Source organism: Papilio machaon, chromosome 1, assembly GCF_912999745.1.
Source record: "Papilio machaon chromosome 1, ilPapMach1.1, whole genome shotgun sequence".
NCBI lineage: Eukaryota > Metazoa > Arthropoda > Insecta > Lepidoptera > Papilionidae > Papilio > Papilio machaon.
In genome coordinates, this window is record NC_059986.1 from 7,776,660 (window position 1) to 7,804,026 (window position 27,367).

At 34.8% G+C, this 27,367-nt stretch overlaps 6 protein-coding genes across 7 annotated transcripts; 3 read left to right on the plus strand and 3 right to left on the minus strand.

The window, feature by feature from the left end:
• The first annotated feature begins 521 nt into the window (after window positions 1-521).
• On the plus strand, window positions 522-2,797 carry LOC106713739 (F-box only protein 42). Its single transcript, XM_014506586.2, has 3 exons — window positions 522-853; window positions 971-2,175; window positions 2,253-2,797. Exons 1-3 carry the CDS (start codon window positions 694-696, stop codon window positions 2,730-2,732), a joined length of 1,845 nt encoding a protein of 614 aa, XP_014362072.1. The 5' UTR covers window positions 522-693; the 3' UTR covers window positions 2,733-2,797.
• Window positions 2,798-3,829: 1,032 nt separating this feature from the next.
• LOC106713728 (pre-mRNA-splicing factor syf1 homolog) lies at window positions 3,830-6,752 on the minus strand. The gene is made up of 2 exons (XM_014506574.2): window positions 6,515-6,752; window positions 3,830-6,356 (listed from the first exon to the last, which is right to left on the minus strand). The coding sequence occupies exons 1-2, from the start codon at window positions 6,551-6,553 to the stop codon at window positions 3,864-3,866; spliced, it is 2,532 nt and encodes an 843-aa protein (XP_014362060.2). The 5' UTR covers window positions 6,554-6,752; the 3' UTR covers window positions 3,830-3,863.
• Window positions 6,753-7,044: 292 nt separating this feature from the next.
• LOC106713818 (zinc finger CCCH domain-containing protein 13) lies at window positions 7,045-13,227 on the plus strand. 2 transcript variants are annotated; one of them, XM_045684087.1, is made up of 10 exons: window positions 7,045-7,814; window positions 9,051-10,321; window positions 10,428-10,594; window positions 10,895-10,982; window positions 11,053-11,276; window positions 11,676-11,771; window positions 11,858-11,975; window positions 12,134-12,462; window positions 12,811-13,047; window positions 13,086-13,227. In XM_045684087.1, the coding sequence occupies exons 1-9, from the start codon at window positions 7,249-7,251 to the stop codon at window positions 13,024-13,026; spliced, it is 3,075 nt and encodes a 1,024-aa protein (XP_045540043.1). In that variant the 5' UTR covers window positions 7,045-7,248; the 3' UTR covers window positions 13,027-13,047; window positions 13,086-13,227. The 2 variants fall into 2 exon arrangements, with proteins under 2 accessions (XP_045540043.1, XP_014362179.2); XM_014506693.2 differs by having other exon boundaries at window positions 12,811-13,227.
• Window positions 13,228-13,309: 82 nt separating this feature from the next.
• LOC106713819 (probable alpha-aspartyl dipeptidase) lies at window positions 13,310-14,539 on the minus strand. Its single transcript, XM_014506694.2, has 3 exons — window positions 14,413-14,539; window positions 13,782-14,345; window positions 13,310-13,478 (listed from the first exon to the last, which is right to left on the minus strand). Exons 1-3 carry the CDS (start codon window positions 14,508-14,510, stop codon window positions 13,418-13,420), a joined length of 723 nt encoding a protein of 240 aa, XP_014362180.2. The 5' UTR covers window positions 14,511-14,539; the 3' UTR covers window positions 13,310-13,417.
• Window positions 14,540-16,577: 2,038 nt separating this feature from the next.
• On the minus strand, window positions 16,578-24,344 carry LOC106713816 (SET domain-containing protein SmydA-8). The gene is made up of 3 exons (XM_014506689.2): window positions 22,865-24,344; window positions 17,389-17,552; window positions 16,578-16,834 (listed from the first exon to the last, which is right to left on the minus strand). Exons 1-3 carry the CDS (start codon window positions 24,036-24,038, stop codon window positions 16,652-16,654), a joined length of 1,521 nt encoding a protein of 506 aa, XP_014362175.2. The 5' UTR covers window positions 24,039-24,344; the 3' UTR covers window positions 16,578-16,651.
• Window positions 24,345-24,552: 208 nt separating this feature from the next.
• Window positions 24,553-27,246, plus strand: LOC106713694 (visual pigment-like receptor peropsin). The gene is made up of 7 exons (XM_045686485.1): window positions 24,553-24,947; window positions 25,080-25,242; window positions 25,713-25,840; window positions 25,963-26,185; window positions 26,259-26,343; window positions 26,618-26,764; window positions 27,077-27,246. Exons 1-7 carry the CDS (start codon window positions 24,851-24,853, stop codon window positions 27,206-27,208), a joined length of 975 nt encoding a protein of 324 aa, XP_045542441.1. The 5' UTR covers window positions 24,553-24,850; the 3' UTR covers window positions 27,209-27,246.
• Window positions 27,247-27,367: the final 121 nt, after the last annotated feature.

Genomic DNA, 27,367 nt, shown 5'->3' on the forward strand with positions numbered 1-27,367 from the left:
TTTCATTGAAAATTGTCTCAAAGTAATTGTAATATACGTATTTCATAATTTACAACGCAAAGAAATCATTAAAATTATCTTAATCTTGCAAAACTGTACAATAACAATAACTTTTTTTGAACATTCGCGGGGAAAGGTGAATAATCGTCCAAAAACAGTTAACTGTAAGGAAATCATTAAAAATTAAAATATTTTTAATATAATTTTATTCATATATTGCAATTTGAATAAAATTGTGGGTATTTTTTATGTATTTACTTTCAATTGTTTCAATAATTTTAATAAAGTTTACTCAAAAAAACATGTTTTCGACTGAAATGTAATGAATAGTCTAAGACGTAAATAATGAGAATTTACTGCATAATACAGATTTTAAGGTTTTTTATTATTCGTTCTATTATGATATTACAATGTTGGATTTGGTTTAATAACTTTTCCCGTACACTATACTGCGCATGTTTAAAAATGTATTGAACTGTCAAAATTTCGCGATTACCTGTTACCTTTTGACATTAATTTATTTATGTCATTTTCATGATGTGCGAGAAAGGCGATGTTTTAAAATCGGTGGAAGCCACCTATTGTTTCTAACAGACGATTTTTACAGTTTAATTTTCCATTACATATTCATTTTTCTATGATATGGATACTTGAAAAATTGTGATTTAAATAACAGATACATTTCAAGACATAATGGAACTTATACAACAGTCATGGGGACATGAAAACCTACCAACAACAATCGAGGACCTTCCTGATGAAGTTTTGGAATTTATTTTGAGCTTTCTGCCTCCGTATAAAGACCTGCAAAATTGTATGACCGTGTGTAAAAGATGGTGTTGTTGTGCTCAAAGTAAGTGACGTCTATTATTATGCCTTCTCATTTACTTTTCGTTAGACATTTATATTTATGAAAACTTTTCTTCTTATTTTTTGTTTGTTCTCACGTTGCTTTAATTTATTTTTTCAGATGTATTGCGTAAGACGTCCATAAAGCTAATTAAAGCCGTTGCAGAGTTTAATATATTGTGGAAAAATGTCACCTCTACTGATATTGGGCCCACCATAACGAAAAGATTTTCTCATGCAGCATGTATTCTGAAAAATAATATGTACATATTTGGTGGATGTACCACAAATTCCACTTCATTTAATGATCTTTGGATGTTTGACTTATCTAAAAGAAGATGGATACGACCTTTAGCAACTGGAACTTATCCTGTGCCAAAGGCATACACAACAATGGTCCACTACCAAGATTGTCTGATTGTTTTTGGTGGATGGACATACCCCTCTCTCTCACAATACTATCAGAATATCACTATGTTTAATGATATTCACTTATATTGTGTAACTACAAATAAATGGATTTTGATAAATGCCACAAACCCACCACCACCCATGGCGGGTCACTCTGCTTGTATCAGGGGAGATGAGATGATTGTATTTGGAGGTTTAGTTATGTCTGCAGCTCAAAATTATCAAATGCAGTGTTCAAATGATGTCTGGGTTCTCGATATAGTCACATTCAATTGGAGGAAGCAACAAACAACCAAACCACGGCCCTCACCGCGCTATGCTCAATCACTCATTACACTAGATTCAGAAAGACTGATGCTTCTGGGCGGAATACAAACATTGCACAATCGCTTTGTTTATAGTGATTGTTGGATCTTGACCATGCAAGGACCTACATGGACATGGAAAGAAATTGCAGTTAAAAATAAAGAGTGGGCATCTGCTAATATATGGTGCAACCCAGCTTGTAGAGTTGGAGATATGGTTGTAAGTCTCAGTAGGAGTCGACATGGTTGGAATGGGGCAAAACCATTAGTTACCTCAGCAGTAAGACTGTCTGCTCTTAACAGGCCAGAAAATGCACCAGTTTCTGTTCGTATTGAACAGAGTCTACAAAGACCTCTAGATCGAGATCAAAATATAAATGGAAGACGAGGAGTGCTGCCAAGACAACCTGTATCCAGACAACCTCCGGCAAATGTTAATAATGAACCCATAGCAGGACCCAGTACTGAGCAAGAAAGTGACAAAGATGTTACAAATGATATTGCTAGTCAAGATACAAATTATGCTGCTGGACCTAGTTCTGATTTAAAGCTTAACAATAATGTTATTGATTTAAATAAAAAGGAAGCAATGAGAAAGAATAAAACTAAGGTAAAGTTGAATTAAAATACATATAATTGATTTTAGTTTTTTGACCTATGTTGTTTTATCTTTTACTTTCTTTGCAGAATAAAGGAATGAAAATAGTTAGACAACTACAAGAAGCAAATAAATATAGAATGGCCGCATTTGCTTGTGATTCATCGTCAAATAACACACCAAATGAAAATGATCTCATAAATCAAAGGCAAATAGCGCATTTAGAAAACAGATTAGAACCTTATCCACCGGCTGCAGAAAGACCAGATGTTGTGTACAGGCAGCCACCGGTGATAAAACGTAACACACTGACAATGCATGTACTTGATATTTCTACTGTTCTTAATGGTAACTGTATGAATTATGTCTCTTGGTTATGTCCCCGATTGGGAGACATGAATGGTGCTCCTGAAGAATTAGTTATGTATTCCTTAGTTAAAGGTAATGGTGAACTCATTATGTTTGGGGGAGTTCATAATGAAATAAGAGTGACAAGATTCACTGAAAACCCACAAAACATGTATTCAAATTCTTTACATTTCATCACAGCGCCCAGAGACATTATTTAATCTGTTGTTGACAGCCTTTATAAATATTTGTTTGTTTTCCACTAATGTAAATGTACAGTTTTGTTTTATGGTACACATTTTTTATAATTTCTGTTTGTATGTAAATTTCTTTAAGAACTGCTCAAATCAATGCTATGGTAATAAAAATTCAAACATTCAATTGAATATTTTAATGTTTAAATGAAACACGGTACATAGGTTTATGAATGACAGAATAAGATTTGTCTTTAATTTCATACTTCTGCAAATCTTTTTCATTAAATTTTTATTTTGTTATAAAAATAATTATATGGTTATTTAGCAGTAATCAGCATATTTAATGCAGTATAATGTAGAATCAGCTGTGTATTTGTTATATAAAAACAAGCCTACATTCATTAAAATCCTAGAATAAAAATTGTATAACATAATGGTGCTTTTACATACAACACAGCTTTCAGTTGTGGACACAGTGATATTGTTTCACATTAACATACTAACGTCGAAAATTTCGTTAATATTTACAGCATACTAAAGGAGGAAAAAATGTTCCAAGCTCTCAAATATAAAATTTGTTGCCTTTCAATAACTGGTTTAGTTGTTAATTAATAACAAAATTCATGTTAATATTTTCAGAATTGTTTTGTCAATCTGTACAATCATGTTTTTGCCTCTTTGATGTTTTAATGTAAAGTTATGAAAAAAAAGAAATAGTGCTAAAAACAATGAGAAAACTATTTTGACAGAAATTGAAATATTTCTTTTGATGATGGACTGAGTAAAACATTACTATTAGAAATTATAAATTTGTACATCTAACATTGTGATTTATAAAAATAGGAACACCAAAATAAATCTTAGAGAGGCTACACATGGATTGCATTGTGAAGTTGTTATCAACAGTGCAATACAGGGTGTGTACGGCCGTCCATAAAAAGTTGACATTATTCATAAAACCTTCATTACAACTATTTATTAAAGCTGTCAATTTTAATACAAATACTGCCAAATACAAAAACAATGTAACTTCATATTTGCTAGATGCTTGAATAATATGTTAACCATGTGTGAATCCTGTAATTTCATGTGAATAATTTTATAAAATAAAATAGCTTTAATTTATTAAATAAAATTTATTTTTATTGATTGTAATTATTGATCTTTTCCCGGAGCAAGACCTCCAAATACAGCAGCAGGTATTTCTTTCTTCTGCACCGGTGCAACCTCCTCGTCTCCACTATTTTCTGAATCTTCTTCATCAATATCAATTTCATCCGGATTTAGAACCTTATCTCCACTTTCCTTGAGACCCTGCGTTTCACCACGAACAAATAATATATTGCCACCTTTACTTTGAACTGCCATTTCTGCAGCTTTTGCTTCTAACATTCTCATACCATCCTTTATACCCGGTGCCAGATCTGAAACAGTGCCTGCAGCTTGTGCTGCAGAACTTAACATTTGCGCAGACATCATGTTGACTTGGGTGTTGTAAGTGGCTTGTACACTTCTCTTAATTCGAAGCATTTCTCTCATGGTATCCTCATTTCCATGTCTAACTTCAAATTCTTTCCAAGTATTCCAGAATTCAGATGTTATTCTTGGGTCACACATTTGACTGCAGTGAGAGTATATGGCTCTGGCTCTATCAATTTCACCTAAACGAGTTTCCATTTCCGCAAAACGTATACACATCTCTCTCGCTCTTTCCTCTGGAAGAGTTTCAATTGCTTTTTCATATATTTGTCGAGTTTTAGGCACCCCATAAATTTCAGCAGCTTTCTTTATGTAAATGTTAAACATTTCAAACATTTCTTCAGGTAGCACTGCTGTAGTAGCACGTTCATATACTGCCATTGCATGCCTGGCTAGCCCATGTTCCTCCTCTAACTTTGCATAAAGCAGAAATATTGCTTTTGCAAATTCTGGTGGGCAATGTTCTAAACACTGTTCAAATAAATCTCTAGCTCTTTCAAGCTTTGATCCACCATATCTCTTTAAAAATTTAGTTAAATAAGTATTCCAAATATCATACACATTAGGCCATTTAAAAAGAGCAATGCCTTTCTCATAGGCTCTAAATGCCTCTTCAAAATAGTTGTGTTCTTCTAGGAAAAGACCATAATTAATAATTATTTGAGGAGTTGCTATTTTTAAATCAATGATATGATCATATACAGCTTTACAAGACTTGTAAGTGCCGAAACTCTCTTCAAGGTCAGCGTACATGGACCATACTTTTAAGGATTTGTATAGTCTCATTTGTACAGTTTCATTATCATCATGATAAGCAACCTTTCTACTAGGTAAAACTGTGGCTTTTTGCATCAGCTTCAGTGCTTCCTCATAATTTTCATGTTTTATTTCCATTTCTGCCCATTCACACCATACAGATGCTAAATCATCTACTTTTGCATAAGGGACTTGGGTTGCTTTTTCGAAAATCAATCTTGCATCTTCTATTTGATCATTGCTCTCATAAAATTTAGCAAAACCCACCCATAATGTATATAGTTTTCCTACTGCTAATTTTGGATCAACTGTTTGGACAGCTTCTGTATAAGTGTCAATAATTTCATGAGGTTTTCCTTCATACAATTTTACTCTCTTATGCCATTCAGCCACATTGTGTGGATTTTGTCTAAGAAGAACAGAATTAAGCAATAGAAGTCTCCTCTCCATCAAATATTCAAACCTTGCTAATCTTAATTCTAAATCAACATCATCATCCTCTGTTGGATTTGGCTTCTTGGCTACTTCTTCCATCTTTTTACTTAAACTAAGTTCTTCAAATTGTGCATATGCATCAAAAACTTGGGTGAAATCCCTCACAGTGGTTACAGTCTGTATGGCTTCTTCATAAATGTCTCTAGCCCTCTCAAAAAGACCACTTCTTACATAATAATCAGCAAGAGAGTTCCATAAATGACCCAATTGATCTGTGTATCTTCTCAACCCACCTCTTATTATTGCATCTACGTTAAGTGAATGGATTTTATCAGGGTTTTTAGAAATAAGTTCACAGAGTTCATTCCATAACTGATGATTGGACTTTCCATGTTTTGACTGAAAATTTTCATTGTTAACAATATGGGCTAACTTTACAGCTGCTTCATCTAATTTATTTATTGAGATAAGATAATCTATATACTCCTCAGTATCTTCTGGACATAGTTTCAAATATCTTCTAAATACTCTGACTGCTGTTTCTGGAATGTCATGTTTTTTCAAAAATATTAGGTATAATGGCCATATTCTGTGATGTTGTGTAATGGGAAGAGCTCTCAAAGCACAATCAAATGCTTTTCTAGTAGTTGTTATCTTACATTGTTCAGTTAAAAATGTACAATAATCCATCCATATTCTTGGCATTTTATGCATAAATACTAAAGAGCGTTCAAAGCAGTTGTTTACATCTTCAAAACAAGGGTCTGTGATACAGCGACCCCTAATTTGAGATCTTCTTATTTTCAGATAATTATACCATAACTTAAATGATCCTGGAAGCTCCTTTAGAGCTCTTTCATAAATCATGTTTATTTCATGTTTGGGTGCACCCTTTTTATGTTCAATATATCTTAACCAGTGTTTGACCGAGTATGGATTTCTTAATATTTCCTCTTCATATGGTAAGTCTTCTTCACTCTACAAAAATACAAAATAATCTTATATAAAATCAAGTACCTAACCTAAAAAGTGTTTTATTGCAAAAAATAAAAAGAAACGAATCAAGTGTTTTGAAATTTAACACATACAATCATTTAAATAGCAGTAATAATATAAATTTTACAAAGAGTACTTACAAAAAATATATCAATTTCTTTTCCGTCGAGCAAAGGCATTATACCTGATTATTTGAAAGCAGCTTGATTATTAATTTTTATTCAACTTGATTGTTGTTTCATGAAACAAACTTCAGAAGTTACAAAGTTTAATAGAAAATTAACTAGAAAAATAGAGTGGATTGTTATTATTTATTTTTATAACATTACAGAAGTACAGATCCAAATTACGGGTGTAAAGATGCAGAAGCAAAACCAGAACCTAAAAAAGTGACAGACAAGTGACAAAGAGCAGAGTTTAAAACACAGATGAGAAATAAAAAAAAAATCATATTTTTATGCCTTGCTTTATTTCACTGGAATTATATTATATTATACTGAAGTAGTAGTTTGAAAAGATCGATTCTCATTTAATGATTTGAATAAGGCGTACACCACATTGTTTTTATTTTAATTCAAGTTGTTTTATTAGTACGTGTGGTCACTGAGTAGTTACATACTCTTTGCTCTTCACGTTCGCTTAGCCAGTTTTTTTTTTAAAATGGCGGCCGTTTGAATCGGTGTCGGTGTTTATAGCAATCTTTTCTATCCTAAAGTAAAATATTTTTTCCATAATATAGTAAACGATTAATCTATCATTTTATAATAGTTTTCTTCCTTTGTAATCATAAACAAAAATCCTTCATAGGGCAAAGTAAATGCGTATTCGTCTCAATTAATTGTGTACTTGGTAAGACCAATGTTTTTCAATTATAATGTCAAAACAAGGAAAAAGAAAAATTACTGTGGAATTACCGAAAACAAAGGACCTAGCAAATAGACCTAGTGTTTTTGAGCGTCTTGGGACCAAAAAAACTTCTAGTACGAGTGGTAAAAAAACAAGTGAATATTGCAGACAGTGGGCACAACACGGCAGTTGCGCTTACGGCAAAAGCTGCAAGTTTGCTGTTACGCATACATTAATTAGTCCATCGAAACAGCGAGCGGCTAATAAAGATAGTGATCACAAAAGTTCGGTTAAAGATGACCCTAAAAGCAGATTGCATTCAACAGTGGTAGTTAGAACAGGGCGCAGTCCAGATGGAGAGATCGATAATTGGGATCAAAGTGACCTAGAATATGCTGACACAGACGTATTGGAGAAAAGGAGGCAACAGTTGCAGCGCGAATTAGAATTGCAGTTGAAAATGGACTCAAGTAAAGATATGCGTAAAGATAAGAAAAAAATGGCATCCAGCTCATCATCGTCTCGTAGCTCCAGTTCCTCAAGCGTCTCTTCGTCTTCCTCGGATGGTACTACCTCATCGTCGTCATCTGGCAGGTAAATTTTAAGTAAAATTTGATTTAAAAATGTGCTATATGTTTATATACCTATCTTACCAATATTATAAATGTCAAAGTTTAGATGGACGGATTTTTGTTAGAATCTAGCTCTGGAACGGCTCAATGGATCTTGATGAAAATTGTCACAGATGTATTACATAGTCTGGAAGAACATTAACATTTCTACATATTTCTTTTGTTGATCCTAATAGAATGCATGCATGCATTATAGTAATATAGTCTCACCACATTCTTTAGTAATGTAAAAAAGTACTATAAGTTGGATAGTTCATAAAAACTGAACTTCTTTTTGTTTTCCAACACATGCCTACTGATTTTGTCAACACTAATATGTTACATCTATCAAAGTTTTGTGTATATGATTACTCCAACTCTTTATTAACAAACAACTTTGAGCTACAAAAAAAATTGGGCATAAATGTAATTATCTAATTAAGGATGATTAGTTTGACAATTTAGAGAAGGGTTGAGTCAAATCAGTTTTGAATTTCAATGTGCGATGGTTGTTCTCATAGAACTTGCAATCAATTATTTCAAGATTATTGTTTATAAATTACAATATTAAACAAATTTTTTTCTTTCTATTCCTATTTCATTCTTCAAAACTAAATAAAGAAATAAAACTTTTAACTGATTGAGGTGGTAATAAACAAAAAGAAAGGTATTTAATGTTTTTTTAGTGGAATATGTGATACACAGCCAAATAACTTTAATAAATACATAAAGTAATAAAAAACCTAAGTTATTGTACATATTCATTTTATAAATTTGAAAGACTGATAGTTCATAGTATCATTGTTTGTTTTGTGCTTATGGTGTAACATTATGGCACTTGTCAAATAGGTACCTCATTAATTCTCATACACAATTAAATCATACTTTATAGGTGTCAGTTGTGGAACTAATCATCTTTAAATAGACTATAGTAGTTATTAACTTATCCCTTATCTTGGTGCAAGCAAAACACTATGAAATAATGTATAGGTTAAATAAATAAACATTATTTAATTAAATAATGTGATCATGTTTTGGTTATGAACCAATAAATTGTTTCAAGATTTTTTCTTGCTTCTTGTTGGTATATATACCAGAAATTTGACTTTACATGTAAATATTAAAGTTATACAATTGCATAATACCCAATTGTAAAAAAAAGATCACTTATGGGGAATATTGTGTATTATTTTTCTACTGATTAAAATCTAAATTTTAGAGATGCTAAACGAAAAGTGAAAAAAACAAAACTTAAAAGAAATTCCAGTTCTTCTTCTGATGGTGAGACCCCATCTAAAAAGAAATTGATAAAAAATGACTCTTTAAAAAGGGACAAAAGTGAGTCAAAAAAGACTAATGTCAAAAAAGATGACAGAGTACTAAAGAAAACAGATGTAAAGAAAAAGACACTGACAAAGGCAGCGCTAGGAAAGAAGTCACTTTCCCCAGGGAAGAAATCTGGTGGCACTCCTCCAATAACATCTAAAAGTCTGGCCACCAAAAGTGCTCCTAAGCATGCCAAATCACCACCAAGAAGGGAAAGAAATAGAAGTATTTCTCCTCATTCAGCGAGAGACCGTGATAAAGATAGGGAAAGAAACAAAGAAAAAGATAGAGATAAGGAAAGAGAGAAAGAGCGCGAAAAGGATAAAGATCGCACCAGAGGTCGTAGCCGATCTCCTAAAAAGGCCAGATCAAGATCGCCTCGTCGACATGGGTCTCACCCGAAAGATCCAAGAAGAAAAGACAGCTCTGAAAGGAGTAGACCAGTATCGCCAAAGAAACAAATCAGAAGAGATGGCAGTTCGGAACGGCACAGAAAAAGGTCTGCAAGCAGAGACAGAGAAAGAATTCGGGATCATAAAGATCGATCTTTGGAAAGAAGAAAAGATAAACATGATGATAAGGACAGACATGATAGGAAAGATAGGGGACGAGATAGAAATAAGGATATAAAAAGAGATGATAATAAACGAAGGGGTCGGGACAGAGGCTTAGGTGGCAGGGGTGGATCTGACAAAGGTTTAGAAAAACCTAATAAGCCAATGGAAAGACTTTTACCTCGGCCTGAGGAACGTTTAGCTGCTCTTGCAGCAATTTCGAACAGAACAATAGAAAGTGATAAAAATTCAACAACTTCAAAGGACAGACAAGACAATCATTCTGACAGAGGTGGAAGAAAACAAGATAGATTAGAAAGAGATCGTTCAACTAAGAGAGATAGGTTGGACAGTCTAGAAAGAGAACCAGGTGATTATGAAATGGGCATGGAACGTCCATATGATCATGGTCATGACATAGAGCACTATGATAGAATAGATGATCGTTTTGACGGAGTACCGAGGGATGACGAAAGATCTCCTGGGTATATTCAAGGAAGGGAAAGACATTATGATGCTGGATATGATATGGCCGGGCCTCCGCGTTATCCGGAAGATGAAGAAAGAATTTACGGTGAATCGATGGGTGATCATCGAGGAGTTGATATAGGTAATTATAATTTATCGATGATAGTATATTTTAAGACAAATCTGCAAAATTTAGAACAAGTATTTTTGATGTTAGCAATGATTGTATATTAGTATTATGTTTTAAGGATATGACGATCGGCGGCCTCATCACGACCATTCATGGGAGGGTCGTTCTGGGTCCATAGATCGCGAACGTGGATACATACATCCCCATAAGGATTGGGATAATGAAGATTATCGTGGTCCAGGAGATTGGGGTAGGGAGCGACATTGGCCTATTCATGATCCGCAGGTATTTTGTACACCATATTAACAATATAAGTTTAAAGGTATTTGTTTATTTCCCTTTCTTTTTTGTCCTAGGCAAATGTTTTCTACAAAACACTGTACCAGTATGAGCTTATCGACTACCGCAAAAGAAACTATTCATGTCCTATTCTTTCCCACATTTTCCTTGGCTGTCCTTATCCTCACATTGGTATGCACATATAAAATATATTGTAGACTAGAAAATCATCTACTTTAATTTCAATATTTTATACATTCAATTTACTCATCAATCTCGAAATCACACTTTGCTATTTAATTTTAGATGCCTGAATGGGGAGATAAGGATGCCGACATGGAAGTATGGCATCATCGTGGCCATCCCCCCGGGCCACATCGTGGTAGACATCATGGTTAGATTTTTCTAATTGTCGTGTGATACTATGAAATTCAATGACTAAATGAGTAATTTCTATATTCCAGAAGATTTTAATCGTGGAATGCGAATGGATCTTGGGAGGAATGACAGCAGCAAACGTCGTGGTCCGAGAAATGAACCTGAACCTATAGTCAAAGAAACTTTGCCACCTGTAGCTTCAGCATCTGCTCCATCAACTCAAGAAGAAACTGAAGTTGAAGACAAACCAGTTCCGGATGACCTTAGTGAAATAAGTGATGATCCTGACGATATTTTAGAAAGAGAAGATGTAAGTTGAGCTCAAAAAGATTGTTTATGTTTAATATAGCTTAAATTTTACAATTTAATCAAGTATAACCGGAGTGGGAATTATTTATGTTAGGATTGTAAGCAACTTTAGATATTCTATTGAAGCATGGTGATTTTTGTCAAGTTTTTTTAGAATTCCAGATGTAGCATCTTAGTACTTACTACATTTAATATAGTGTGTCAGGTATTTTTCAAATATCTTAGTGGGGCTGGCCTTAAGGTTCAGGCTGTGCAGTGTCCTCTCTCTGCATCCCTTTGTGCTCTGGTGCACCTAAAATTGTGTTCCTCCAGTGACTCGTACATGTTTCGAGCCGCCAAGGTATTTGAAAAATACTGTAATGAGCTTAATGTAATTAATGAGTAACTTTATTTTGTTAAGATGTTAGACCAAACCATTGATGAAGGAAATCATGCAGAAAAGGCAGCTGATGAAGTAACATCAAAACCTGAGGGATCTGAAAAAGAGTCAACACAGGTAAAAAAAAACTTATATGGTGGAAAATATTTTTTGAACTTTTTTTTTTAACAAATTTTAAAATGAATTCTTTATTTTTCCTAAAGGATACTAGTGGCGCTGCTGAAGAAAAAGAATCGCAAGAAGGCAAAGATGATGATGATGTCGCCAATTTAGACTTTGAAGAAATATCTGATGGAGAATTAGAAGAAGAACGGACAAGAGGTAACAATACTTTCGGTGGTTGATTCGTTGTTTGGTTTTACAGTATTTTAACTTAACTAATAGATAATTGATTTTGAATTAAAATACTACAATGAATTAATTGGTAATAACTATTTTCCAGTAGAAACATGTTTTCATAATTACAAATTGTACTTCAGCTGGTTTAGGAGATGCATTGGGTGTGGACTGGGCAAGTTTGGTGGCTGACGCGCGTCGTCGAGAACAAGTTCCTTCTACTGGAGGGGCTCGAGACCGTTGGCGGCCAGAACGTGTTTTAGCTCGTATTGGCTTATCTATACATATGGCTGGCAAAGACATAGTACAGAATATTTTAGACAAAAATGCGGAGTCTCTTCAAGCAGAGAAGGATCAACAAGAGTCAAATAATGTTGACAATGCTGTGGTAGAAAATGGTCAATGTGAAGATAGTCTAGAGAAAGATATTCCTAGAGATGTTAATTCTCTGCATCCAGTAGCTGCCATTCAGGTAAGTTATTTGATTTCTACAAAATGTTATTAAAATTCTCATAAAACATGAATTCCTAAATTGATCAACAGCATTTATCAAAGGTCATAAGCATGGACGTCGCCAGCCGATGATCTAGACTAGGTCTAGGGGGTTTATCATTAACATGGTCTTATTCGAAGTAGTTTTTTTTATCTATTTTACATTTTTTAATTCTCTGGGGAGGGTCTCTCCCTGCCGACAGCCACGGTCATACTCATAATCGAACTCGCGAAAATGCAACAATGTGTATTTTTTATACAGTTAGAGATTTTAACATGCAAAAGATGAAATATATTTTAAAGAGACTAATAGTCTATTGTTTTCTAGGTGTCCATTGAAAAGAGGAAACGCCAGCGTGCTGTGCTATTTGGTTCTGGCTGTGAAATAACACGTGGTTTAAGTGCAAGACGCGATCTAGCCTTACGAAGATATTTATGTCATTTACCAGCTACTGAACGTACAGGGCAGTCTCGCGTTGCTACGCAGCCATCTCTATTTCATGCAGCACAAGCTTTACTGATGCAAGAACCAGTAACCGGCTGACAAAGGCCAAAAACAAATTAAATATAGATACATCATGTTCATAATGAAGTATTTTCGAATAACTGTTGACTGGGATTTAATTAAGTGGTTGAAGTGCGAATATTGTGTCGGTACAGTGAAAATTCTTGTAAGTGAAGTTAGTGTGTGAATTTAGTGATGGATAAAAACAATGTGCAATAGAGATAATGTTTAAAAACCATCTTCTTATTTTAAACAAAATATATTGAAACATTTTTATCTTGTAATGCTTTTTAAGTCTTGATAAGTGTGAAATATGATATGAAAATAAATTCATATTTTTACAGAATAGTGTATACTTTATATTTACATGATTTATTATATTCATTTATAATAATTCTCTTAAATCTCATGCAATGTTAAACTTATAGCTTCACTCTTCTAATAAAAATGATATATTATCACCAACAAAATATTCTGTTTTCTTCCCTCCTCTGCAACAAAATTGTAAATATAATAATGTTCAAATGGAAATGTACAATTATTAGAATATGTACAGTACATTGATACCTCCTTATCTAATGTAGTTATTTATCAAGTAATTTTAATTGTGCAACTTACTTAAGGAAAACATCGTGATGCAACCTGCACATATCTGAGAAGAAATTCAATGATATGTGTGAAGTCAACCAACCCGCACTGGGCCAGCGTGGTTGACTATGGCCTAGTCACCCCTAAATTGGGGTAGGCTCCGAGCCCCTCGGTGGGGACGTATAGTGAGCTGATGATGAACTTACTTTTGAAACAAGACAGCACCAGCTACTCCCTTTAATACTAGTGAGTCACCATCAACATATAACATAGAACCTTCTTTCAATCCTAAAACTGATTTGGCATGAGGCATTTCCATATATTCACCAATTCGTTGGTCTCTTGTCTCACCTTTATGCGTTTCATTTTCACTCTTATCAATATAGTGTGGGTTAATGTTAAATGGAACCAAACCAATGGCTTCAAAAGATGGCGGATATATTATGGGCATATCATTTGTTGTATGTATGCTCTTAGTAGCTACATTGGTGCCTGCGCTGCTTCCTATATATACCAAGTTTCCTTCAAGTACTCTCTCTCTAATAACAGATACTAAATTATAGCTATATAGCGTGTTAAGTAGCATAAAGGTGTTCCCACCGCCAATGAAGATTGCTTGAGCATTATTAACTGCTTCCATAGGTTCTGCATATGTATGTAAACCAGAGACTGAAAAGCCCCAAGAATCTATAACCTCTTTTATTTTTTTTGTGTACTCATCATAGTTCTTTTGTGCATATGGTACAAACAGCAAATCTTCAATGTTATTCCTGAAATTAATACAAGGTTATTATGCACATAACTTTAATAACACCAAGACAATCGGTACACACTTACTTTTCTAAAAGATTGCAAATTTCTTCTTTAGCAAACTCCAACATGGAATATCCATGACAATTAGAGGAAGAGAGCAATAATGCTTGGCATTGGGACATTTTAAAATGAGAGAATCTACAATATTTCACTAACTCCTCCTATTAAGATAGCACTTATCAGATTTTACTTCGTATTAATATTGATTATCTATATGCAGACGATCTCCAAATATATAACCAGTCGACTTTAGCTGATTTACCAAGTGCTATAAATATAGCTAACATGGATTTGGCCAGTATTTCGCGTTGGGCTAAATCTTATGGTTTGCAAGTCAATCCTGCTAAGACGCAAGCTATCATTGTTGGCAGCTCGCGTCTTATTAGTAAAATTGACTGGCATCAACTACCACCTATTATATTTGATGGCATAATAGTCCCGTACAGTGACACTGTGAAAAATCTTGGCCTGCTGATTGACCGTAATTTATGTTGGGTACCGCAGATACGGGAATTGAGTCGAAAATTGTTCGGAGCCCTTGGTTCTTTTCGACGTTTGTGTAATTTTCTTCCGATTCCTACCAAAGTTGCGCTTGTTCAGTCCTTACTTCTGCCTATACTTGACTATGCCGACATTTGCTATCCTGATCTCACAGAGGAGCAATTAAATAAACTTGACCGCCTTCAAAATGTTGGTATACGGTTTATATTTGGGGTACGCAAATATGACCACATATCCGAATATCGTGTAAAGCTCAAGTGGCTCCCAATCCGTCTTCGCCGGAATGCTCACATTCTTTCTACTTTATATAATATACTGTTCAATCCACTTGCTCCACATTATTTGAAAGAACGTTTTAAGTTTACATATCTCACTCATGACCACACCTTGCGTTCTAGTACAAACTTTTCTCTTCTTACTCCTTCACACACTTCTTCTTTCTACTCAAAATCGTTCACGGTTTACGCTGTGAAACTATGGAACTCCTTACCTCTCTCTATTAGATGCAGTAAAAGTATTGAATCATTTAAAAAACATGTCAAAGATCACTATCTGCAGCTCTAATTTGACTATATATTGCTGAAATATTGTATTATGTAGTTTATTTTCTCTTATTAATATTTCTATTGTTTTTATTTTTATTTCTTATCACTGTTCATGTGCACCCTACCGATTTGGTTTACTTAGCTTAATTTCTACCCAAAGGTTGTCTGGCAGAGATCGCTGCTTAGCGATAAGACCGCCTTTTGTGAAAATCCTGTTGTACTTTCTTTTTATGTAACTCCATGATAGTGCACAATAAAGGATTTGTATTGTATTGTATTGTATTATAGTATATTCCGAGGGGTTTTGAACTCAAGGACAGAAAAGGTTGAGATATTTTACAATTAAAGGATTTTATCAAAAAATCACAAATAAGACTTTTCGTCGTCAGACAGTGAAAATAAAAATACGAATTTCAGATTATGGCTATCATTGATTTTTCAATAATGCTTACATTAAACATTGAGTTATTTAGCCTATAGCTTCATTGATTGCCTTTTGCCTTGATAATTGAGTTTGACAGTGACAGTGCCACTGAGAGTTAAGATGACATTCTTGGGGCTACCAGGTAAATATTATTTTTTAAACGCTTAACATTTATACTTTACTTGTAAAATTTAACATAAGGATTTTTTTAAAGTAAAACCTAAACTTACCTCCTAACTATACGTTCCTATAATCCTAAAATAACTGTGGGATTATAGGTTTAATTAATATCCATGCAAAAACCTATTTTCATTTATCTCATTCTGTCTGAAAATGGCGTCAACGTTTTTGCAATGGAACCTACGGTTAAAATACTTGATACTGTGTCGCCGCGGATAACAACCCGTGGAATATATATCGCGGGTAGAGTTGCATTTGTACGAATGAGGGAGAGGAAAACACAAGTCTGGGTAGAGGCGGCAAGATTAAGCTTTTTTTATAAAATTTAAATCAAACGACGAAATTATATGAAACCATTTTAATCCTTCATGTACCTCACCATTTATTATAATTAAAACATTAATGTAAATTCAGTTACGGTACGCTTTTAGCTTATACAAGACCTTGTCTCGTTTCTACTCTAAGATAAACATTTTTATTTTTATTTATGACGAATTAATACTAATATTTTAATTCAAGAAATAATGGTACAATTGAATTTAATTACACCTTTCCTTAAAATATTATTAAAACGCATTTATTATGTAATTAAGCTGTTGTATCTATATGGATATTATTTCATCGATACCGCAAGATTTTCGGATGTATCGAGTATGATGAATCTTTCTTCTTGTGGTTTATCGCAGCCCGGGCCTAGATAACGGTGCCTCAGCTCCAAATCTGGGGGTGCAGATATATCTCCTTGCAGTATTTTATATGCTTGATCTATGGTAGTTTCAATTTCCGACTTCAGCTCCTGAAATATATTTGTATGTTACGTATTATTTATGCAAAAAAATGCAAGTTTAAGAGCCTAAGAGAGACTGTAAGCAGTTAATTTCAATCAAATTATAACGAAGTGCATTAATAAAATTAAATCTTAAATGCCATAGAAATGTCATTAACAGAAGAGCTAGAATAGTAGCAGAAAATGTATAAATGCCTAGCTAAATTGGTAAGAACATACAAGGTGCGTAGTGTAGTATGTATAATTTAAATTTTAACATTTAATAAGCCTATTCTACTATTGCTTAACTTTGAACCGTTGCGTAGTCTGCGCAATAATTCATTACCGGTCTTTACAATTACGCCATAAAGATTGTTAATTCAGAAAAAATAATGATACAACACAAAGAATGTTGTCAATAGATCTTCTGAGGTTTCTATCAATTTATGTTGTACTTATAAGCTGTATGTAAGGGGTATTAAAGTTGGAAGACTACGTTTCTTCTTTAGACGTCAGGGTGGTGAAAGCTTGCATAGGCACTGTTAGATGGTTATGTGTTCTGTTAAGATGTAGGAGGTGCTTACGTCATACAGGTCGGGGCAGCGCCTGGCGCGCTCTGCCAGCGCGGCGTGCAGGTGATAGAGCAACAGGCCGCGCAGGTGCGCGTCTCCCGCGCCCAACGCCGCCACCGTGCGCAGCGTGTCGCGGCACAGCTGCTCCTTCAACGCCAGCCGATACTCCGACAGCTCTGAAAACACTAATATGTTATTAACATAATCACGAATAGCGTGGTAATTAGGCGATCGATAAATACAAGCTGGATTCAAATCATTAAGAAGAGTGTGACGACTCAAAAGACGTAAGATTGATCTAGAGGCCAACTTCAAATAGAATGAGATAAGGACATTTACATGATGATCAATTAATAATTACAGTTATAACTATAGTAGTAAGTAGTTAAGTAGATAACATATTGAAATAGCATAACAACATTTTCGACGATTTATGCAAGTTTACAATTTGTTGATTACGTATTCTGCTTATAAAATTGTTGGAACGGAAAATGTCATGTTTTTTACTGCTGAAATTTATTTGTTAAAATACTGATTAAAAAAATTACGATCGTGATAAAGGGGTAATACAAGAAAAAAAACATCAAACATAGAGTATGAAATATTATACATAATATATCGGTGACAGCAATCAATGCTGACATTACTAACGGTTCAGGTATGCAAATCCACCTGATGACGACGTGCGGCCGTGCGTTCTTCGCCGCTGCCCCCATATCAACAAATCGATCGACCGACTGGTCCTCGCGAACAATGCCGGACTATTTTATTCACCGTTTACTGCCTACAAGCAGTGTGTCCGAGCACACAGTGCACACTTAAGCAACAATGCTGTATACATCGCCTTTAATATTAACACAAGGCCTTGTGAACGCATTACGAATTTCCGTTCTTCTCTTTATGTTTATATATTTATGAAAATGCGCAGTTTTGCGACGACGCTCTAGAACGCAGTCGCTAAACTATTTTCGTTCCAAGTGTTAGTTTGTGAATGTTATTTATTTGTACAGTAATTACGTATGAAGGGGCGACAGTAATGTTTTTATTTCTCACACGTTGCATGACTTTAAAAATCTTCTTCACCTCTAGTCGAAAACGCCTTTCACGTCATGGACATAATTTTACGTAAAGTCCTAATGATTTTCCCATTTAATGAGGTAGCAATCCGCGTCTCGACAAGACTAATAGATTTTCTTTTTACAATTGAGTCTTTACCAGAAAACATCCCAACCTTGGTTTAAGGAATTGAATATTTTTGTCTTCATCGAGAGTCGAATCGATTCAAAGCAATGTAAATTACAGAACTATCCGCCAGATTTCGGGACATTAGTAGATGGAATAACTAATTTTATTTTTTTTAAGCAAAAACAGTAGAGGTTTTCAATATTTAATTTGTTTAATTTAATTAAAATTTTAAATACAAAGAAAATTATAGCCAGTAAAAGTAATAAGAAATTATATAAATGTTAATTGCTACCAAGATGATGTTGTTAAGTTACAATTACAAGCTTACAACATATATATATATGTAAATTTTATTCAATTTCTGTAACACGGGTTCACAATGTTTATAAACCTTGGCACGCTTAGAACCACAATATGTCCTAGAAACGTTAGACGGCTTTTGATGTTGTAGTTACCATTTCATTTCTAGTTGTGTTAGCTTGTATAAAATAAAGTTAGTTAAGTTAATTAATTTAACAATTTATATTAAGTTGTTATAAGAATTTATATTATCTCTGCGTTTCTATATTTCAAAATGCTAACAATATTAAAACTTTCTATAATATCATTAATCTAAACTGAATATTATAACGAAGCAACACAACAGCTGCTAAATCGCTGTTAAAAATACTTTTGCCATTAGAAAGCTTCATTATCACTTAGTAATATAGGCTATAAATTGAATTTAAAGCCAGATTTTCTTTTTAATTCCGCGCGGACGAAGTCGCGGGCAAAAGCTAGTAATAATTATAACACAGTATATTTAGAAATTAACAGATACTTAAAATATTCTTACCTGATGGGTCAGTGGTGAGGAGAGTACTTAGTGATTATATTCTTTAATAACATTTCATTGCCTTATGCATTTGTTTACTTGTTATTATCTGAATGTCATAATGTTAGTTATGTTAGCTGAAAGCTATTACGACATAAAGTATTTGATGTTTTTCAGAATACCATACAAACTTATTCCTTCATAGTATCCGAGTTTAAGCGTCCATTTCAAATGTAAATCGACGAATATGTGGCTGCAAGGGGGCAACAAAGATTCGAGTCGTTTTAGCACTATACCATTCGGATTAATATCATCGTCTTCTGAAAGAACTCTGACAAGGCTACCTATAATATGTTGCACAGAGTTGATTTTTTGAAATGGTATTTTAGACGTACAACTATCACAGATCCATTCTGACGATGGATTTATAGAGTTTTCGGGAAAAATAGATCCAGTACATTGTTTATCGAAACATTTTATCGCTGAGAGATTTGTTCCCATTTCATATGGATCCTTGCAACGTATACATTTACACCAAAAGTTCTTCGATTTGTACAACTGGTAGCGCCTTACTGGAGTGCACCAAAGGAAGTTAGTGTAACAGGTAAATATCTCTTCTCCACGTTCTATATCTCTCGATGCGTACACTTCCATTGTGTCATCTTCTTTAAATACATTTCTAGTATTCGGCACACAATTGTGATTCAAGAAAGCTGCTAGAGGAAACAAGCCACGTAGTGGTATAGTTTTTTCTCTATCGTCTGTAGGAATTCTATAGGAGTTTATTTTAAGAATCGCGTAAACGGTTTTCATAAATTCGATCTGTTCGACTGGTATAACGAAACATGAACACAGATATTCTAATTCATGAAACATAGAAGGATTATCATGTTGGAAAAATTGTAACGATTCTTTTTGTTGTGTAGGCAAAAGGTATAATTGTATATAAATACGAATTCGTCCAAGTATCTTCGACACCACTTTTACGTTGGACTTTGGCTTCCAATGCGTTGTGATGAATTCGCATTCTGTTAGGTGCATACGGGATGTTTCGCAATTTACAGAGCACACAACTACTCCGCACTTTTCACAATAATTGCAGTCTTCACAGGTTTTGTAACAGTAAGCGCAAAACGTAGTATCGAGGTCACAATTTCTTGGTCCGATGGCGAGCGGTTTATTAGGGAAAATTAAACTCCCTTTCTCGATTTTCTTTCGACTAAACAATCCTCTTCCTCCTAGAGATGATTCCTTTAAAATCCATAAAGCGCTCAGCGCAACGTCACAGTCACAGCTCATTACTTTGTTTGAATTTAAAATATTAACTTGGTGAAGGTAAAGCTCGGTGAGCGATTGACATTGTCGGTTCGTCACAGTCTCAGCGAACTAAATGTCAGCGAGTTAGCGAGGAGAGTTAACGTCAATCTGCATGATCCGATATGAAAATAGCAACTGGAATACTTAAATCTAATCTGATTCATGGAGTCGTTCCACGTGTCGATTCTGACGTAACATGCGTTCGACGGACCGTGTTTAGTATTCGGAATGCTGCAACGCATTTCGTTATATAGAATCACACACAGAAAACTTTGAAGATTTGTTTAAAGGGATCTTTATATATCTGTTTACTGTTTATTGTTTAAAAATAAATGTTGTATACGAGTTTTAAATTAAGTATGATGGATTTTTACGCTGAAACGCTATAACCATAGTTTATGTTATATATATTAAGCTCTTAAGTTGTAGCACATGCCACTCGAAGTTACGCTAATTACATATTTTTCGAATTAATTAAACAAATATAACCTCCTGATTACTAGTGCTCTTGTGTAAAATTAAAATTAACGAGGAAACAACATGTGTTAGCGCACGTAATGTGTTTGTAATTTAAAACATCCGTTACCTTATATTAATGACAAAGGAGCATAAATGAATATATTTTCTACAAGTACAGTCAATATCTCTTGTTCTAAGGCTTATTATGCTTAAATTGTAAAATAAACAACTCATTGCCTTAATGAAAACTTATCTTATGTATATCCTATTCTACTTCCTTATCTTACTAATATTATAAATGCGAATGTTTGTATGGATGGATGGATGTTTATTCGACGGTATCTCCAGAACGGCTCAACGGATCTTGATGAAATTTGGCATATTTATAGATCATAGTCTGGTAGAAAACATAGAACATATTATGTTTTTTTTTGAATTCCACGTGGACGGAGTCGTGGGCGACGGCTAATTATAAATAAATACAATATTTTTCTAAACTGATCGACTTCATAGACGTTGGACCTAGAGAAATTTAGGGAAAATTTTGATAACAAAAAATCTTACATTTCAATTGATGTCTGCTTGAATTTGCTTCCCTTGAATAGACTCATATCCTTTCATATTAATAATCTAAAAATTAATAACGGTACGGTACGATATCTCTCGCTCTCGACGTAAAATGGTCCATAATTTTTTTAACAGCCTACTACTTACACTTGATATCATTGAATTCCATCGCTTTTTCTTTGAAGCGCGTTTGATGATATAGGCTACAGATAGTGTACAACATGCACGTAGTAGCAGTTTTTTGTACATATCGACGCTGGAAAGCATAAACGCTGTAACCCTTGAAATCGCAAATATGTTTTTCACACGTTAATAATTTCAACCATTATCAAACGATAATGATTTTATTATAGGTTAGCACAAGCTACACAATATTGCTAAATACCGCATGCTTGTAGGCGTATCAGCTCACGAGTTATCATTTTTTCGGGGTTACAGCGTTTACGCTTTCCAGCGTCGATATATGTATTTTGAAATGTTAAGTTTTAATATGAAATACGTATTTTGAAATATCAATATGAAAACTATTGCTAATATCGCTTCGTTGCATTTTCCGGACAACGACAGCGTTTATAAATATAGTGAGGAGTAATATATTACAACTAAACGATACATAAACACCTAAAGCGTTGGAACGCAGTCGCGTGACATCAATTAGTGCTATAAATAAGTCACCAGATAGCTTTCTTTATGTTATACTAGTTTATATCACTTATATTCGCCGAGTCGGTGATGTTTTTAATTATAATTTCTATAGAATTTGAATTCATTAGATATCGATTAATTAAAAACGTTAATCATATAAGTAATGAAATTGTCGGAAATAAAATCCTTATTATCTTATACATAGAGTTAATAAATTAATTATTAAAATAAAAAAATTCAAAGGCATTATTGCTTGATTGCGCCTTTCTAAATATGAAAGATGTAATTGATTTTACTGTGATACGAATTTGACGAATCGATTTCGAGAGCCTTATTAAACTTTTACTACAAGTAATTTGATGTTACAAGTTACTAATGATGATTTGTAGGTTCGACTCTGCTTTTTGTATAATACAATAGTATAAATTGTATAAATTGGTTAAATGTGTAAGAAAATCTTTCATAAGAGAATAAAATCTAGTTAAGACAAAGATTACTTACCATGCCAACGATGATTTTCTATTTCTCCTAATTCCCAGATGAGCCTACATTGTAAGTCGACCACAATTTGATTTGTTTTCGGAATGTATTTTGTAACACGACATAAATAAAAGTTTTCCAACTCAACTAGGTTTTCGAAATCTAAAGAACCAATGAGGCTTCCTAATGCGCTTTGTAAAGTGCAAATGTTATCGCACGGCACCCGTAAACCGCATTCGAAGCATCGCCATGATGAAGATGATTTCAGGGGCTCTATAGGTAGCAGAGAACCCGGACACTCCGCGGAGAAACATTTGAGAGCTGCTAAAAACGTTCCGCGTTCCGTTGGATCCGCACAGCGCTCGCATTTGCACAAGAAATGTTTAGTCTTATAGAGGTGGATTCGTCGTGCCGGCGTTCCCCACAGTAGCCCCGTGTAACACGTAAACATTTCACAGCCTGCATGTATCGGTTTTACAGCTTTCACGATCATCTGAAGGTCACTATTGTAATTATATCTCGTATTTGGTACACAGTTGTGATTCATCAAAGATGATACTGGGTACAGACCCCTCTTACCCATTTCTTCTTTTCCGTAAGAAGTAGCGATCTGAAATGCATTCGCATCTAGCACGCAAGACGCTAAAATCATGAGCTGTACGTCACCCTCCGGTATCTCAAAGTACTGTTGCAACTCTTTTACTTCGGTTCCATGTTGCGGTAGTATATGTGCTTGGAGGGAAGTCATAAATCGTTTTTGCTCTTCATTCAGTAATAGAGATCTTACGGCCGTCAGTGCTCTCGACAGTAGCGCGGCATCGACTTCCTCAATGGGTACTTTACTGTGCCAACCGGAAATTATTCCACAATCATCGTCATGAATACTGCTGTTTTTACACGACTCGGAGCACAGCAATAGCGAACATTTATGACACTTGAACAATTTGTTTGTGTTTAATTTGCTACAAACAGTACATCCGCGTCGTATTAAAGCGCCGGATCGCGGACCGGAGATCAGGGGATGATCGACGAATAATACCTCTCCGGATGCTATATCCTCCGTTGCGAAGATACCGCGTCCGCCCAGTGGAGACTCTTTGATAATCCATTTTGTAGTATATTGCGCTTCATTCGCGTTATTAGTGAGTCCGAGATGAGCTTGGACCATTTGCGACAATTGTTCTATCGACAACATCCTCTCGCCACCCGCTCGTAACGGGTACTGTACGCGCACTCGACATTAATATACACATCAGCGAGTTTGATAACTTGAGTTAGGCCGTGATCAGATTAACATCGCCAAAAGTATGTTTGATCCTGTCTGTAATTAACCGTGTTCGATAGATGTGCACCGGCCGCGTAGGGCGCGTGCTGTCCGTCTGTAAACGACGCGGGCCGCGCTCGGCTCCGAACGCCGCCGCCGCGTTGTTGCCAAGCCTGTGTTATGTTATCAGGTAATTTACGCACGAAACACTCTGATCAATGTGTTCGTCTTGCGTCTGGCGAGTTTCGCGATTACCTGAATATATCGTGCCAACATTCGAAAAGAATACGTTTGGACATCTGGGAAATTTCTCGTATGTTATGTAAGGAGGTAGATAGTTATTTTTAAATGAGACATCGGTCGACAAGAGTATTGTGTTAATATATCTATTGAAAACTATAATAATTTTTTTATACTAGGTCCGTATGTAGTTCCGTAAACAAAATATTTAAAATGATGACGTAGGTAGCGGTATGCAATTTACTGCTTGGCGTATCTCAAGCAGGACGTTTACGCCCCCGATGTCGCACACAAAGTAGAACCAGAACGAGTAACGCGATCCTGTTCCTTTGTGAGGCGTTCATCCGGCTGCTTTCATTTGGCAACATGTCCAGTCTACCTGAATACTGGACAAATGTGGACGTTTACGTAAATGGACAAACATTTAATTAGAAATATTACTGTTAGAACGATTTGCTTTGATTTGGTGCCTAGTGTGCTATTAATTGAACTCATCCTGGAGAATGCAATCACTTTTCGATTATCAAGAAAATGGATGTCCATGGTACTACTTTGATAGTTCATATAAAATGTTATTGGGCGCGTGTCTCATTGTCTTTGGTAAGCTATATTACACTGACATTTTTGGTAAATCTAAGTCGTAATTTTAGTACAGCAAACACAATTATTGCAGTATTATCTGGTGAAATATTAGGCCAATAAAATATGTCAATTGATTGTAACTCTTGTCAGGTGTATTTGGGGTGCTGGTCAACGGTTGGCTTTTTGCCACATTCATCCACAGTCACCTGCTCATTTCCAAGAGCCATATACTCGTTCTTAATCTTTGTACGGCTTCGCTTGGCAAAAATATTCTTGGGTTTCCATTTTCGGGCTCTTCAGCTATAGGTAAAAGGTATGTTGTTTATTTTTTTAGTAGCGCTAAAAGTATTTTACTTTTTTTATTTTTGGAATTAACATTTGCCAATTTTTTTATTTCTCTTAGCACCTAATTTTGTGCCAAGACCGATTAGCAATATTTCTTATGTCTTGTCAACACTAAAATGTAGAATATATTATTTATGCTACACAATTATTAATGTCCTGAAATGTGTCCCTCAATCAAACGTTGGTCTATCGTTGTAGACGATAGAACCTTGATCAATTTAACTTGCTAATTTCGACAGTGTCGTTAACCATTGTCTTGCTGCAGATTTTCTTGTCGCTTCCTTTAATAGCAAAATATTCTTAGTTAAATGGCAATGACTTCTTATGATCAATGAGTTCAAATTGCTTGTATATGAATAGAAAAACGCAGTTAAATTCATTTTATCAATGGCTTCAAAAGTAAAAGTACTTATTTCAAAAGTGGCGTTGCATTTTCAGATGGATTTTTGGATCAGCGTGCTGTCAACTGTTTGGATTTTTAAATCAGTTTTTTGGTATCTTTCAAATGACTGCTTTAGTTGCATTAGTATTGGAAAGGTATTTGTTAGCAAGACGCAACAGACGAGGTGACTATGGCTATGACTTGATACTGGCTACTTACTTTATTGAAAATTATAGAAAAGTACAAAGTTTGCTTTATTGAAAGTTCCTCATTTTTCTGTTTATTGTAAAAAAAAAATTATTTCAGAGAAAAGATTGCACTTTAGATTCTACTTCACCGTGGTTGGTGTCTGTTGGATCAAATCTGCAATATTTGCAACACCTCCATTGTTCGGTTACGGCGTGTACTCGTGTGACTCCACGGGGACAGTTTGTTCTTTCCTATGGCCCGCGCTGACTTCTAGCACGAAAGAGTTGGGTTATAGTGTACCGTATGTTATATTGTGCGGTTTGGTACCATTAATAGCAATGTAAGTACTAGACAATACAATTTTAGTAGTAACATAAATATAAATCAACTAATGAATGCTTTCGATTGTTTAGATTTCATTTTATGGGCAAAGCTGTGCGTCTGGAACAAATTTATTATAGGAATGAGCAGTTGAAAGAAGAAAAACGCTTAACCAAGGTAGATTCTAAGTGATATTAGAAAAAGATACCTACACTACAGTCCGTAAGCTCCCTATTGAAATAATTATGAACATATTACATTCAAACAACTCACTCTCATTCACTATAATCTGGATTACACGCATAAAATAACACGAACGCTGACTTTTTGATTCATCTTTTGCTATTTAAGTTTGCGACTAAAATTGGTTCTATAGCAAGCTGTATCGATATACGAAATGTGGTTGCGACTAAGATGCTATTGTCTAGTCTACCGTCTACTTCTCCGACAGAGTGTTCACGGGACGTGCATAGCGACACTGGCGCTGTGGGTACCGGCGGGCGTATTAGCGGGCTGGCAGTGGGTGCCGTTGCTTATCTACGGCTACAGACCACACGTGCCACCGGCCCTCTCGCTTCTAGCGCCAATCGCTTCAGAGGTAACTTCAGTTACCTTACATTTAATGCAGGTTGAGATTATACAACAATAAAAACTTAAGCCCGTAACTCAGCGTGATAGGTAAAGACTACGGACTTCTTTTTAATATGAGCCATTAATGGTCAAATATATTTACATACCCGCGAATAACATTGGGAACAAACAAACAAGGCCTTATAAAACCACTTTTTGAGTAGAGTGTAAGTGAGCGATAGCCTTGTCGACTTAAAATTGATAACTTTTAAGATAAAGGAAAGTAAGCAAAGTAGGAGTTATAAAATGAAATAAACATAGTTGTTTAACAATGTTCCAGGCGGCAACCAGTATACCAGTGTTATTTTATCTGTGCGGAGATGAAAGGTTGCGCGCTGCGCTGCTGGGGCGCATGCGCAAACAATACGGCCTGCTGCGACCGGACCGCGCACAGCGGTACATAAGAGCATAAATTATTGGAAAGAAAAGAAAATAAATTCGCGAAGAAAATAGCCTATTATGTATTGAATTGAGATTAATTGAGTAGAACTTTACAGTGAAGTTGAATTAATAGCATTAAGTTACTTGTATGTATAATTTTTAATGACTGAATTTGTAAAAGTAATAATAA

Coding starts and splice junctions, on each gene's coding strand:
- LOC106713694 (XM_045686485.1), top strand. CDS start 24,851: ATGCAATCACTTTTCGATTATCAAGAAAATGGATGTCCATGGTACTAC. Junction 25,841..25,962: donor AGCAAGACGCAACAGACGAG/GTGACTATGGCT, acceptor AAATTATTTCAG/AGAAAAGATTGCACTTTAGA. Junction 26,186..26,258: donor TTGGTACCATTAATAGCAAT/GTAAGTACTAGA, acceptor TCGATTGTTTAG/ATTTCATTTTATGGGCAAAG.
- LOC106713818 (XM_014506693.2), top strand. CDS start 7,249: ATGTCAAAACAAGGAAAAAGAAAAATTACTGTGGAATTACCGAAAACA. Junction 7,815..9,050: donor TCATCGTCGTCATCTGGCAG/GTAAATTTTAAG, acceptor TCTAAATTTTAG/AGATGCTAAACGAAAAGTGA. Junction 10,595..10,894: donor GGCCTATTCATGATCCGCAG/GTATTTTGTACA, acceptor ATTTAATTTTAG/ATGCCTGAATGGGGAGATAA.
- LOC106713728 (XM_014506574.2), bottom strand. CDS start 6,553: ATGCCTTTGCTCGACGGAAAAGAAATTGATATATTTTTT. Junction 6,357..6,514: donor AAGAAATTGATATATTTTTT/GTAAGTACTCTT, acceptor GTATTTTTGTAG/AGTGAAGAAGACTTACCATA.
- LOC106713819 (XM_014506694.2), bottom strand. CDS start 14,510: ATGTCCCAATGCCAAGCATTATTGCTCTCTTCCTCTAATTGTCATGGA. Junction 14,346..14,412: donor ATTTGCAATCTTTTAGAAAA/GTAAGTGTGTAC, acceptor TATTAATTTCAG/GAATAACATTGAAGATTTGC. Junction 13,479..13,781: donor GGTGCTGTCTTGTTTCAAAA/GTAAGTTCATCA, acceptor ATTTTGTTGCAG/AGGAGGGAAGAAAACAGAAT.
- LOC106713816 (XM_014506689.2), bottom strand. CDS start 24,038: ATGTTGTCGATAGAACAATTGTCGCAAATGGTCCAAGCTCATCTCGGA. Junction 17,553..22,864: donor AGAAAATCATCGTTGGCATG/GTAAGTAATCTT, acceptor TAGTGTTTTCAG/AGCTGTCGGAGTATCGGCTG. Junction 16,835..17,388: donor GCTGCCCCGACCTGTATGAC/GTAAGCACCTCC, acceptor AATATATTTCAG/GAGCTGAAGTCGGAAATTGA.
- LOC106713739 (XM_014506586.2), top strand. CDS start 694: ATGGAACTTATACAACAGTCATGGGGACATGAAAACCTACCAACAACA. Junction 854..970: donor ATGGTGTTGTTGTGCTCAAA/GTAAGTGACGTC, acceptor TTATTTTTTCAG/ATGTATTGCGTAAGACGTCC. Junction 2,176..2,252: donor TGAGAAAGAATAAAACTAAG/GTAAAGTTGAAT, acceptor CTTTCTTTGCAG/AATAAAGGAATGAAAATAGT.